Raw genomic sequence first — 14,833 nt, 5'->3', positions numbered from 1 at the left:
AGAGAGAAGAATAGTGTGCAGATCTCTAGGGAGTGCAGTCCGCCGATAATCTTCAAATTAGTGCATCCCCAGAACACCGCCGAGGCTCTGGCTGCTGGTGCTATCATTTCATCAGCACGCCCAGATACATCGTTAAAAATAATAGGCTTATGCTCCTTGGGTTGACACCATATCATTTAAGGATGCAAATGGCTCAGTTTAGGCCTGGCTATTTGCTGCCCTTCACTGGCACAATCATAAATTTCAACAAAAATAAATATAAATCCTGTAAATTGTGCCAGATATGAGAAAAAACATTTCTGAAACATTGAAGCCACCTTTTATACATAGAAGGCTTCTTTTGTACATAATTGATTCTTTTATGCTTGAACATACATAGAAGGAATGTGAATGTGAAACGTAATTGTTCATTCTGTAGTGGTACACGTGCAGCGCCATATTGTGTTCCTTCCTTATGTCTCATCTCTGCTGTTTTATTTAGGTAGCATTAAGTCCAGTCGGCGTTCCTCTTATCTTCTGGCCATCACCACTGAGCGCTCAAAATCTTGTGATGATGGACTCAACACATTCCGCGATGAAGGGAGATTACCAAGGTAAGCGTGGGCTACTCTCACCACAAATAAGCGTATTTGATTGATTTTGGGCGCCCCCTGCCAATCTTTTTTGCAGCAGACCATTTATCATACTCTAGGGTGGATAAGCAAACAGCCAAGTTAGATGTTGACGTTACATGTAGGAAAAATGTAGAAATCCAGGAAAGGAAAGCATACACATTTCTGACACAAAGTCCTCAATCATTGCAATAATTAAGCATGTTGTGTCAAAAACACGTCTTCTATTCCACATTGTTTTTTTAATGAATCTTAAATAAAAATGTTATTTTAAGGACCCCTTTGCTAGATTTCTACATTTTTCCTACATAAATTACCTTTTAAAAGAGTTATCCTGGCAGATGATTGATGACCAATCCTTGGGCTGCTGCAGAGTACTGCTCTTATTTAAGAGCTGATCTGCAGTAACCGGCAGCAGCTGCTATATGTGTAATGAAGCTTGTGCGTTGCAGCTCTGTCCATTGATTACGTCTGGCTTCCGGCAGAGCTAATAATCGCTGATTAGAGGCGGTGCCTGGCGTTGTACCTCCACTGAATCATTGCTGAGGAACTTTCCAAAGGGTAGGACATGGATATCATGTGCCTGGAGACACCCTTTAAATATAACTTTTCACCAACAAGGTGTCAACCAATTGACTTCATTTTTCACTAGAAAATATAGTCTTATTCCTTTGTTCTATATCACCATTGACAGTTATTATCGCGTCATTAGATAATCCAAACTGTTCTATGTAGAGAGTGAAGTGTATTTTGTATGCCATTCACCTCTCTTCCTATATATGTTTTTGGCTGTGCCAAAAACAAGATAGAAAATAATTTTGTTGAGGTCTGAATTCAGTACTTGTGTGGGGAGCTCCTAGATGGGCAGTATCTTGTAGATTGATTTTAGATGTCAGATGTAGAATTGTCAGTGGTGGCATTACTTCTTGTCTGAGGACCTGCGGGCACATGGCATGAGTGTGCATTAGTTGTGAGGACGCTGAGCAGCAGTGCAGATGCACTCAAGACGCAGAGGAGATGAAAGCTGGTAATGTCTCTGCTAGACATGTAATCTGATAATTGTCTCCTTCTCCAACCACAGGAGAGTTGTGGGCCGGGTGCCGAGTCTGCGGATGCTGCGGAGCTTCTTCACTGATGGGGTGAGAATGCATTTTGTAGCTGTAATTACTGTTAATATCTGGGTGTGGATGGTGTTATGAGCTGCGTTCACACTAAATATTTATTACTATGAGTTCCTGCTGCAGAGTGTCACTTAATATTCACAATTACATAATTTATAGGTAGTCATGGATCATATATATCTATAGGTAGTCGTACCACAAACTCATTCATTTAGTGTTTACATTATAGAAATTGCCAGAGCATGCTCTGTAAGGACAGTTAGCTAGCAAGGGATGCTGGGAAATTTAAAGACCGTCCATCAGATGATTTATGCCTATTAAAGGGACTACAGCATTGGGTAGATGACATGTTCACACCTGCCTGACTGCAGATTAGTTTAATAATTATGTTAGAGAGCTGACAAGAGCCTCGAGAGTGGTCCCAGTGCTTGCAAGCCCTCCAGCTCTCCTTACTAAAGCCTGCCTCATACAACCCTTTGACCTTGAAGGATGGGTGAACTGTGGTAGCACCTCAAGGAGAAGGAGTAGAATGGTTTAGTAAGGGGAGCAGGAATGCTTGCAGGGCTGGGACTATCCATAACACATTTACATAATGGATCAAGTCAAATTCCTCTACATTGTTAAAATTGATCTGTAGCCACATAGATATATTTTATCAAGTTGTAAAGGGTTATTCCCAAAAAAACCTAGTTATCTTCTTTCCATGGGAACCCCAGCTTTCCCAAGATTGAGGCTTTACTGCCTTGTCCTGGAGCTGAGGTGCGTATGTGTGGCCTCCTCTACATTCATTGACTATGGGACCAGCTGAGCGCTGCACTTGGGAATCCCATAGACAAAAAATGGAGCAGAAGCCAGGCATGCGCACCTCTGCTCTATTTTTTGTCTATGGGATTCCCAAGTGCAGCGCTCAGCTGGTCCCATAGTCAATGAATGTAGAGGAGGCCACACATACGCACCCCCTGCTCCACTCAGGGTGGGGCTGCAGAGGGTTCTTGGGGTTCTCAAACCTCGATTTTGGGACTGCCGGAAATGTCCTGGCGGATGAAACTTTGGATCGCTTGCAATAAACAAGTTATACCCTATTCCAATATTGTACAACTTGTTTTCTTAGGAATGATCCTTTAAAGTCCTCTACCTTGCACTGTATATGGTTTAGTAGCCACACATCATCTGACGGAGTTTCTTAGCTTTCTCCTTATCCATCTCCCACTTATAATGTCAAGGATATAATTTACTGAATTTACTCTTAGGTTTTTTACATTCCCTACATTTCTGTTTCACTGTCAAGACACCTTTAGTAAATATCCAGCGTTAACCATCAGTTTATTGAAAGGGAGTCTGTCAGCAGTTTTAACCTGTAAAAATTATACGTAAATGTGTGTAAAATGGTAATCTGTGGAACTTGCTAATAAGGTTTTAATATCACAGGTGTCTCGATCTTTAGCTATCTCCTCTTTTCCAGTGTTAAGCAACTCAAATTCTGCTTGTGCTCGACACAGACTAGGCTTTGCCCATTTCAGTATTTAGGCCAGCCACCTTTTCTCATGGTTTATGCAAAGACCGAGAAGAGATCTGGCATAACTATTGAAATGAAAAGTCAGCCAGCCAGCCCCCTTCTCCCAAAGCAGTAGTCATGTGCTAACACAAAAAATGCTCTCCTGTGTCCAGCACGAGCCGGAAATGGAGCAGCTGAGCAGGGAACAGAGGGAATAGAAATGGATCAGGTCACTGGTGATACAATAGGATGATTCACTCACTACTTTACCCGGAAAAATTGCTGTAACTTCTAAAAGAGACGACCTGTCGTACTGAAATTTGGACTCTACATATCTTGGTTTATGAGAAACTGATATATTAAAGCAGGTGTTGAAAATGTCCACCGTTCACATCCAAGCATACGTTGTTCCATATTGTTGAATGAATTCCGCAACATGTCTGGGGTCATAGCCTGAATTTCTCACTGTATGTTCTCTCGGAGTGCCTGTAATGTTCGTGGCTTGTTACTGTACACCCGACCTTTCAAATGGCCCCAAAGTGAAAAATCCAGCAGTGTTAAAGGGAATCGGTCAGTAGCATCAACACTCCTTAGCCGTTTATATGGGCATATAGTCATAGGAAGCTGAATAACATGATACCTTGATATCTGCGATCTTATGTCTTATTCCAGAGAAATCCACGCTTTTCTTATTTGTAAATGTCCTCTTCCAGGCTATGGGGAGGATACTGCCTGGAAGGTAACTCTGCCTCCAGAGATGATTATACATGAAGGGGGAGTTACCAGTGTGAGACAAGTAACTAACACAGAACAGGAGAACTGAACTGAACTTTGTCCCATTACAAACACATTTTCTTCTCTCTGAGCTCTGCTGTATTGTAACAATATTACATTCTGTCTGCCTGTGAGCTGGAGGCTGAAGCTGAGAGGAACCTGCAGATGTGTCCTGTATAATCACACACAGCTCTGCAGTGAGATCAGGAGAGCGGCCATTACACCTCACACTGGTAACCATTACACCTCACACTGGTAACCATTACACCTCACTGGTAACTCCCCCTTCATGTATAATAATCTCTGGAGGCAGAGTTACCTTCCAGGCAGCGTCTACCCCATAGCCTTGAAGAGCTCACTTACATAAACTGATAAAAGATGATTTATCAGCAACATGGTATTTGATATGCGATATACAATTACGACTTTTTTCAGCAGTCTATAACCTGTATGCCCATAGTAATAGCTAAGATAGGTCAAATATGGTGGCAGATTCCCCTTAAACAAGCACTCCCTTCAAAGTTTTTATCCTCTTAATATATTGCAATCATCATATTATATAGCACTGTGTACTTACAATTGCTCATTTTGCCCTTCTACCCAGCTAATTCTTCTGATTTCTCTGCTCTGTGTAGAAACAGGAAATCTATTTTCTCTTTATCATTCCCCTCTTTAACCCCTGACTCAACTGCCCCCCTCCCTCCCCAGGGACTTTTGCAGTGACTCATGAGTTGTGCAGGGAAATTTGACCCCCTGTTTCTACATAGAGCTTAGAAGGATTCAGCTAGTCAGTTTTTAATCACGTGATTTCATAGACCTAATGGAAAAGAGAAGGAATAGCTGGGTAAAAGGGCAAAATGAGCAATTGTAACTGCACACTGCTATATAATAGGATCATTGCAATATATTAAAGATGTTATCCACTACTTTTTCATTAGGAGGTGGAGATATGTAGCACCCTGCCGCTTTCACTATCAGAAGACAAAGCAGCTCCGCAATCGAGCAGTTGCGGTCGCTGACACCGAGAACAGCTGATCAGCGGGAATGCTGGGTGTCGAACTCCTACTGATCAGTCATTGATGACCTATCCTATGGATAGTTCATCAATGAAAAAGTAGTCAACCACCTCTTTTAAGTGGATAAAAATTTGGATGGGAGTGCTCTTTAAGTAAGGCAATTTTGTTGGCCACAGTCCCTTGGAGATTACTCTGACATCAAAAAAGGCATCAATACACGGTTTGGATGGTGGATTTTGACCCCCAAACTAAACGCACTTTGGCACCTCTTTAAGGACTCCAATAAGTTTTCCAATTTGTTTTCACAATGAAAACCCGCTCCTCCAAACTGTATCTGTACATGGTTAACAAATGAAGAAGGAATTCTGCAGGAGTGAAATGCAAGCACCACACACAAACTATCGACGTGCAGAAAGGCGTGCGGCAAGTCTATTTCGTAGTGGAGACGACCGTCGGGGTGACAAGTTGGCGAGACCACTTGGCTTGAGGATGTTTCTCGTCACTGCCATTGATGTTCATTGCACTCTCACTTCTCAAGAACCAAAGTATGTAAAGTTCGAATTTGAGTACGAGCGACCTTCTCTATTAGAAGTTACCGCAATTTTTCCGGGTAAAGTACTAGTGAATCACCCCATAGTAAGCTGTATAAATTCCTATGTTAAACTTGATAACCTGTAATAGAACATATCCTGCAGTATCCAGATATTTGTAGATGGCGAGAGAACTGTCCTTTTGTCCTGACATCACATAGCTGGTAAGAGCAGATTGCCACCTGGTGGCCACAAGCAATTGTATAACAAATGTCCCCGTTACAGGAATATCCCCTTTGTTATAACAGATAAGACTGACTTTTTTACTATTCTTCTAGTATCACTTAGTTTGAACTGGAGCAAAAAAGATGTGCCACAATCTTATATTTTCTTTCCCTCTCTTATTCTTTGCAGTCTTTGGATAGCTTGGTTGCGCCTGAGGACGGACGGGCAAAACGGCACTCTGCTTCTGAAATTTCAGATACAGAGCTCAGTGATGTGCACAGGGAAGGCTGGCTGCTCTATAAGCAGATTCTCACTAACAAGGGCAAGGTATGGCTGCTGGTCGGTTGTGGAGTGTTCATGGACACTTCTTGTTACCCCTTGCTCTGTTTTTTATGGAGGTATTTTTTTCCTTCTCCACATTTTCAGTCTCTTATGGCGACTCAGTGACTGTCCTCGTGTGTACGTCTGTATCATGGTGATTTTTCTCTTGTCTCCCTGTAGAAGGTTGGCGGCGGGCTCCGTCAGTGGAAACGCGTGTACTCCATCCTGCGCCCTCACCTCCTCTTCTTGCACAAGGAGCGCCCAGAGACAAGGGGTCCGGGGCCAGGTGAGGAGGAGCAGCCAATCAGCATCCTTGGAAGCCTGGTGGACATCTCTTACAGCGAGACCAAGAGGAAGCACGTCTTCCGGCTGACGACACCTGACTTCTGTGAATATCTCTTTCAGGCAGAGGATCGGGATGATATGTTGGGCTGGGTAAAAGCCATCAGAGAAAACAGTCGGGATGAGGGTGAGGTAAGGGGGCTTTTATCTCCTTTATGATGGAGTTTTAAGATATAAAACGGTAAAAAGCAAGGGATTAAAGTAAGAAGTTTGTGGACCACTAATCTGTGCATTAGTCACTAAGAGAAAAGGGTTTTATACGACACAGCATTGAATGTGTCAAGATGACTGCAGCCGCATGAGATTCTTCTGTTGTAACAATGTCATTTTCTGCTTCAAATTTATATTTGAAGTAATTTTAATAATTTTTTTAAATGAGTTACACACACAGAGCTAGGAAGCATCGGAATTTTGGAAAATGTATAAATTGTACAGCAATTTGTAAAGTATCTTACTTGTGATCATACTAAAAGTCCCAATTTCTTTCCCTCCGTTCCAGGACCCAGGCTTTGCCAGTCATGCTTTGATTAACAAGAAGCTTAATGACTATCGCAAAGTAAGGTAAGATAACAATAGGATTGCATATACATTTTCTCTGGTACATGTGGTATCACTCACCATGCCGGGTTGTGTCAGTTACAACTCCTATGTAGGCATAAATAACCAGCTGCGCCAGATCTGCGTGTTACGACAGACCACAATGTAATTTGGTAATATGAAAAAGGAATACATAGATGTGTATGTTGTGTTGCCCGTAAATAAAGATACGTAGTGGAAGTGCGAAGATGAAGATCAATCAATTGTGGTTTTATCCTGAGGAAGGAGTCTGTTCTGACTCAGAAACGCATAGAAATAAACTGCATGATCTTAATCTTTTTGCTTCCATCGGACATCTTTATTTACCAGCAGCACAGCAGATACCGTATTTTTCGGACTATAAGACGCACCGGACCATAAGACGCACCTAGGTTTTAGAGGACGAAAATAAAAAAATAAAAATTGAAGCAAAAAATGTGGTCATGATGCACTTTTAAGGGGGAGGGGGTCTTCTGCTGACACTGGTATATTCTGACAATATCCCCCATCCTGGTATATATGCCCCCCCCCCTTCCTTTTATACGTGGTCCCCATCCCCATCCTGGTATGCCTGGCATCCCTCCATCCTGGTATGCATGGCACCCCTCATCCTTATCCTGGTATGCATTGCACCCCTCATGCCTATCTTGATATGCATGGCACCCCTCATACCTATCTTGATGTGCATTGCACCCCTCATCCCTGTCCTAGTATGCATGGTACCCCTTATCCCTGTCCTGGTATGCATGGCACCCCCTCATCCCAGTCCTGGTATGCATGGCACCCCTCATCCCAGTCCTGGTATGCATGGCACCCCTCATCCCTGTCCTGGTATGCATGGCACCCCTAATCCTTGTCCTGGTATGCTTGGCACCCCTAATCCCTGTCCTGGTATGCATGGCACCCCTAATCCCTGTCCTAGTATGCATGGCCCCCCTCATCCCTGTCCTGGTATGCATGGCACCCCTCATCCCTGTCCTGGTATGCATGGCACCCCTCATCCCTGTCCTGGTATGCATGGCACCCCTAATCCCTGTCCTAGTATGCATGGTCCCCCTAATCCCCATCATGCTGCACATTAAAAAAAAAAAAAAAACACTCCTACTCATCTTTCTTCTCTCCTCCAGCGCTGCTTCCGGTCTGCCTGCACTGATCTCTCCATGTGAGCCGCGCATGACGTCACTTCCATGCGCGGCTCACAAGGAGAGATCAGCTGCCGGAAGTCACTGCTCCCCACGCCAATGGGCGTGGGGAGCAGTGAATATTCATTTTCTTTAGCAGCGAGGACAGTGTACGCTGCAGTAGGCTGCTGCTGCCTCCTGTGCCCCGCTCCTCCACCGCTGCCGCTCCCCCCACACCACACATAAATATACCCCCCCCCCCCAACATTCGGACTATAAGATGCACCCCCCATTTTCCTCCAAAATTTTGGAGGAAAAAAGTGCGTCTTATAGTCCGAAAAATACGGTACTTCCGTGTATTCCTTTTTCATATTGCCATATTGATGAATTTGGCACAATAAAAGTCAGCATTGAATTTCACAAGACAAAATAAAAGAATAGTGATTTAAAAAAAAAATGCAAGTGATGAATCGGGGCCTATGCATCAGCACACTGCAAACATGAAGGCATAAATTCCATTATTGCTGCACTCATAAAAAATGTGAGGAACTTAAAGCGCACCTATCACTAAATTTTGTTTTATTTAAATTAAATACAGATGTAATAACATTTATCATTTGACTAAAACATTATAAACAAGGCATACACCACGTGGGAGAAAAACTCCCTTTCTTGGCACCAGCCTCCACTTAACTGAGCCGACTTCAACTCAACTGAAGTCGCTGCCAGGCAGGGGAATTCCCCCTTCTCTGCTTTGCTGACCTCACTCTCCCATGATGCAGTGCATCAGGAAAGGGAAGGCAGTCTGCCTTCTGAGCCCAGGCAGCACTGTGACTGAACTGGATGTGCTCAGTCCAGCAGGCAGCTGTGGGTATGAGCTGTGCTCCATAACTCACCAGGCAGTGAACTGGAGCCAGCTCTCATGTTTCCTCCTTCACCTCCCAGTTCCTTTGCTCACACTGTCCAGCAGAGAAGCCTCAGTAGTGATTGTGCCCCTCCCCCACTGTCACCACACACACACACACACACACACACACACACACACACACACACACACACACACACACACACACACACACACACACACACACAGTGCAATGTGTGTATTTTCAAATATCTGTATACCTGTGTGTGTGTGTGTATATGTATGTGTATATATATATATATATATATATATATGCACCATGTGTATATATGTGTGCAGTGCAAGTGTGTGTGTGTGTATATATATATACACAGTACAGACCAAAAGTTTGGACACACCTCATTTAAAGATTTTTCTGATTTTCATGACTATGAAAATTGTACATTCACACTGAAGGCATCAAAACTATGAATTAACACATGTGGAATTATATACTTAACAAAAAAGTGTGAAACAACTGAAAATATGTCTTATATTCTAGGTTCTTCAAAGTAGCCACCTTTTGCTTTGATGACTGCTTTGCACACTCTTGGCATTCTCTTGATGAGCTTCAAGAGGTAGTCACCGGAAATGGTCTTCCAACAATCTTGAAGGAGTTCCCAGAGATGCTTTCCACTTGTTGGCCCTTTTGCCTTCACTCTGCAGTCCAGCTCACCCCAAACCATCTCTATTGGGTTCAGGTCTGGTGACTGTGGAGGCCAGGTCATCTGGCATAGCACCCCATCACTCTCCTCCTTGGTCAAATAGCTCTTACACAGCCTGGAGGTGTGTTTGGGGTCATTGTCCTGTTGAAAAATAAATGATGGTCCAACTAAATGCAAACTGGATGGAATAGCATGCTGCTGCAAGATGCTGTGGTAGCCATGATGGTTCAGTATGCCTTCAATTTTGAATAAATCCCCAACAGTGTCACCAGCAAAGCACCCCCACACCATCACACCTCCTCCTCCATGCTTCACGGTGGGAACCAGGCATGTAGAGTCCATCCGTTCACCCTTTCTGCATCGCACAAAGACTGTGGCTGGAACCAAAGATCTCAAATTTGGACTCATCAGACCAAAGCACAGATTTCCACTGGTCTAATGTCCATTCCTTGTGTTCTTTAGCGCAAACAAGTCTCTTCTGCTTGTTGCCTGTCCTTAGCAGTGGTTTCCTAGCAGCTATTTTACCATGAAGGCCTGCTGCACAAAGTCTCCTCTTAACAGTTGTTGAAGAGATGTGTCTGCTGCTAGAACTCTGTGTGGCATTGACCTGGTCTCTAATCGGAGCTGCTGTTAACCTGCGATTTCTGAGGCTGGTGACTTGGATAAACTTATCCTCAGAAGCAGAGGTGACTCTTGGTCTTCCTTTCCTGGGGCGGTCCTCATGTGAGCCAGTTTCTTTGTAGCGCTTGATGGTTTTCACAACTGCACTTGGGGACACTTTCAAAGTTTGCCCAATTTTTCGGACTGACTAACCCTTATTTCTTAAAGTAATGATGGCCACTCGTTTTTCTTTGCTTAGTTGCTTTTTTCTTGCCATAATACAAATTCTAACAGTTTATTCAGTAGGACTATCAGCTGTGTATCCACCAGACTTCTGCACAGCACAACTGATGGTCCCAACCCCATTTATAAGGCAAGAAATCCCACTTATTAAACCTGACAGGGCACACCTGTGAAGTGAAAACCATTTCTGGTGACTACCTCTTGAAGCTCATCAAGAGAATGCCAAGAGTGTGCAAAGCAGTCATCAAAGCAAAAGGTGGCTACTTTGAAGAACCTAGAATATAAGACATATTTTCAGTTGTTTCACACTTTTTTGTTAAGTATATAATTCCACATGTGTTAATTCATAGTTTTGATGCCTTCAGTGTGAATGTACAATTTTCATAGTCATGAAAATACAGAAAAATCTTTAAATCAGAAGGTGTGTCCAAACTTTTGGTCTGTACTGTACATATTTATATATAGCAAGAGAGAGTGCTATATATATAAGCATACGTGTGTTATATAAACAGAGGGGCTCAACGATAATGTGCAGTTACATAAAGTTGCGCTATATATAAATCTATAGGTATAGAGAGAGTCAAAATTGGGACGGCACCATATCTTCAAAATATCGGGTGCAAGGCCCCCAAACAGATATCCATAAGTAAAGACAGTATAGCAAAAAAAATGGCAGGCTGCACACCAAAAGGTCTTTGAAAAAATATGGACTTTATTCGCCCGGAGTGGCGACGTTTCGGTTGCGGTGCAGTGATGAAGGTTGTCTGCAACTGAAACGTCGCCACATCGGGCTAATACAGTCCATATTTTTTCAAAGAACTTTTGGAGGACGGCCTGCCATTTTTTTGCTATAGATATAGAGAGATATATGGAAAAATATCAGCAACCAGCCAAAAACCTTCAAATTAGGAAAAAATAGAATGGAAGCAGCACTTCACTGAAAATAAATGATAGACTTTATTCCCCATCTGATCTGCATGGATAAAGTCGGCCTTTTTCACTTATTTCCACTGGAGCGCTGCTTCAACTGTATTATTCAACTTGCTCCATTTTTAGCCACGAGATGTAAATGTGGATTTTTATTAGCAGATATGGGTGATACATGCTGTGGTTACTCTGTAGTCTTCTCTCTGGCTCTACACACAGTATATATAGACAGAAGACCCCTTTACATAGATTGTCCCCCTTTCTATTATGACCATTTGATAAATGAGCTCTCAGGGTCACTACACTGCTGGTGAGCAGAGGTTCAGCCTAGCAACCTGCCTCTGGGGGTGTGTCTCAGAACACAGCACGCTAAGCTGCCAATCCCAAGATGGCCGCTCCCATAACTGTGATTCTCTTATTTCATAACGCAAGTAATTCTTTCAAAGGTAATTTATTTCATGTTAATTTATATCTACAGTCTCCTAACTGTAATATACCATAATATGTGTGGAGGTGATAGGTCCTCTTTAAGTAATATTTTTCAATGAACGTCAGTTGGACCCCTAACTCATATTTGCACCACTTAAATGCCACGGTCAGAGATTGACAGTGGTGTGGAAGTGGAAAAAAGCAGCAATCAGAGCTACTGTAGGATGAAAGTGCTGGTATCCGCCGCGTGTGGTGCGGGTACAGGTCCTGAGCATTCTCCATATTCCTGCACCTGTGATGGGATATATTAGTATGTCATTATTATTTTTTTAAATATATATATTTAAAAATATTAACCTTAAAATGAATTTTCACCATTCATTAGTTATTTATTTTATTCTCCTATTTTTATTTTAGTATTACTGGGGCCAAACCTGACATGTCCCCTAAGGGGACAAGAAGTTTAGGCATTCGCTCAGAGCTGTTATGGGCAGCAGGGCTGGCCGCCCCTCGCTCACCCAAGCAGCAGGACAGTGCTGTAAAAGGTAAGGCCGAGTTCACATGAGCATTTTCAATATCATCAGTTCTTCAACAGACGATTGTTGATCCCATATATCATCAGTATGTCATACTTGTGTGCTTTTTTCAATACTGTATGGAATCCATATGGTATCCATTTTAAACATCAACAATTTTAAAATATAATAATTGAAATAGTTTTCTGTGTTAATAATTGGAATGGGTGCATGATGTGATGTATGGATAGTAACCCATACATGATTCGTTTTTTTGCGCACTCATTGATTTATAATGGCCGAGTTGAATTACAAAAACGGATTAAAGTAATTTTCTGTTCTTGCGTAAAAATGTTCATATGAACTACCACATTGGCTTGCATTGGTGCTGTTTGTGTGTCACCGGTTTTGCATATGGACAGCACACGGACATTTAATATGCTCGTCTGAACGAGACCTAAGCTAAGCACGGGCTTTTCTGGAAATCATAATGGAATATAGTGGTTGGGTAGCATTGTGTAATGTCTGTGTGTCTGCTCCTCTGCCTCTCAGACAACTTCTGTTTCACCTAATGTAACTTGTACAGAAAATCCTATACAGTTGCCCTTTCCCTTTATTAGTGATTAAAAGGCAAACTTGTATACCAGTCCTAGCACCATGTTTTATACAGATCCACAATAAATACAGTATTGATTGTAAAACACGTGAGAAATCATACGTCTCTTGGGTATGTTTTCCCTAGCAGATGAAGGACCTTCTTCCAAAGTTCCTTGGGGAATCAACATTATGAAGAAGAACAAAAAGTGTCCACCAAGGGCTTTTGGGGTGAGACTAGAGGATTGTCAGCCTGCAGTGGAAAACAAGGTGAGGATGCATTATGATCTAGATATAATGTATCTATCTGTATGTTCCATATTGCTCTATTGTTCTGCACATACAGTGAAATCTTGCTTGACCAGCATGCAACTGAATGTGAATGTAAAGGGATTACATTTACTGGTCACATAAGGGGAATTATTGGTGTAATGAAGAATAGACTGCCCTTATTAGATCTGTATAAATTGAATATTCACATTCTCTTTTTATCTCCCATGTCACCCGCAGGGGGTTCCTCTGATTGTGGAGTTGTGCTGTACGTTGGTGGAACAGAAGGGTCTGGAGTATTTAGGAATATACCGTGTTCCTGGAAATAATGCTGTGGTGAGCAGTCTGCAAGAACTGCTTAACAAGGGGCTGATTGATACCAACATACAGGACCAGGTAAGAGAAACTGGGATGGATGGATGAATGTAGCCATGTCTTACATGTACTGTGTAACTTTACTTCCAGTTTATGGGGAGAATACATTGTCAATTTTCACGGATGCTCAGTACTGTTGGTATTTTTCTTGTTCTAAAATAAGCAGCCATGTTGCTTTTATATCACATTTTTTATAAGAATATGTTGTCTTGTTTGGATAGCTTCTTTTTACCGATTTATTAAGTCTCCCAAAAATATTCTGTTGGGGTAGTCAGCAGCAGCTCTCTATTCAGGTGATTAGAATAGTTGTGAATGAAGAAAACCCCAGCATCAGTGCAACCTATCCATCTTTAAATGTTCTCACCTATCAATAAAATAGGTGATTACGTGCTGGTCGATGGGGGTCCGATTGCTGAGACCTACATGATCCAGAGAACTGTGCTCTGAATTGAGCGGTGGCTGGACATGTGCATCACTGCTCCCTTTATTCTCTGTGGGACTGCCAAAAAAACAAGCGCGGTAAGGGTATGTGCACACGTTGAGTATTTGATTGCAGAAATTTCTGCAACGTTTCTGCATCTCTTGGCAGGAAAACGTTGCGTTTTTGCCTGCGTTTTTTCAGTGCATTCAATGGGTGAAAAATGCATGCTGCAGATTATTTTCTGCACCAAATCTGCAAGTCAAAAATTCTCAATTTTTGCCACAAATCCGCGCAGAAAAAAAAATGCAACAAATCTGCAACGTGTGCACACAGCCTTATGGTTATCATCGCCAATCCCACATAGAATGATTGGACTGGTGGAGTGCATGTCTGGCCACCGCTACATTGAGATGGGGCTCTCTTTGATGACCCAATTCTCAGGACTGTGAAGGTCCTAGTGGCTGGACCCCCAATGATCGGCAAGTTAGCAGCTATCCCAGAAAAGTTAGCACCTATCTCTGAGAACGTCTAAAGGCGGAAATGCTCTTTTAATGTTAAGTTCCTGACCTCATTATATTGTGGTTTCAGCGCTGGCAGGACTTGAACGTGGTCAGCAGTTTACTTAAATCTTTCTTCAGAAAGCTGCCTGAACCCCTCTTCACTGACGGTGAGTGTGACAAGTGTTTGCACTTCTTCTGCAGGCTGGTGCTGTTCATTACTGTGGGATCATTAGAGCCAGTTACACTGTACACACATTG

At 42.6% G+C, this 14,833-nt stretch overlaps 1 protein-coding gene across 4 annotated transcripts in view; it reads left to right on the top strand.

The window, feature by feature from the left end:
• Positions 1-14,833, top strand: part of ARHGAP23 (Rho GTPase activating protein 23) — a 109,415-nt gene that overhangs the window by 75,059 nt on the left and 19,523 nt on the right. For 3 of the 4 annotated variants that reach the window (XM_073683469.1, XM_073683466.1, XM_073683470.1), the window contains exons 9-17: positions 482-593; positions 1,693-1,750; positions 5,962-6,099; positions 6,274-6,567; positions 6,935-6,996; positions 12,318-12,445; positions 13,158-13,279; positions 13,520-13,675; positions 14,664-14,742. In XM_073683469.1, coding sequence (XP_073539570.1) covers positions 482-593; positions 1,693-1,750; positions 5,962-6,099; positions 6,274-6,567; positions 6,935-6,996; positions 12,318-12,445; positions 13,158-13,279; positions 13,520-13,675; positions 14,664-14,742 — 1,149 coding nt within the window. The remainder of the gene's footprint in view (positions 1-481; positions 594-1,692; positions 1,751-5,961; positions 6,100-6,273; positions 6,568-6,934; positions 6,997-12,317; positions 12,446-13,157; positions 13,280-13,519; positions 13,676-14,663; positions 14,743-14,833) is intronic. The other variant, XM_073683467.1, reaches the window with a different exon arrangement.

This window comes from Phyllobates terribilis, unplaced genomic scaffold (assembly GCF_046119375.1).
Source record: "Phyllobates terribilis strain yellow unplaced genomic scaffold, ASM4611937v1 Scaffold_5__5_contigs__length_657084704, whole genome shotgun sequence".
Taxonomy (NCBI): domain Eukaryota; kingdom Metazoa; phylum Chordata; class Amphibia; order Anura; family Dendrobatidae; genus Phyllobates; species Phyllobates terribilis.
The sequence above is the reverse complement of the archived record's forward strand: the minus strand, read 5'-3'. Positions and strand labels throughout refer to the sequence as shown.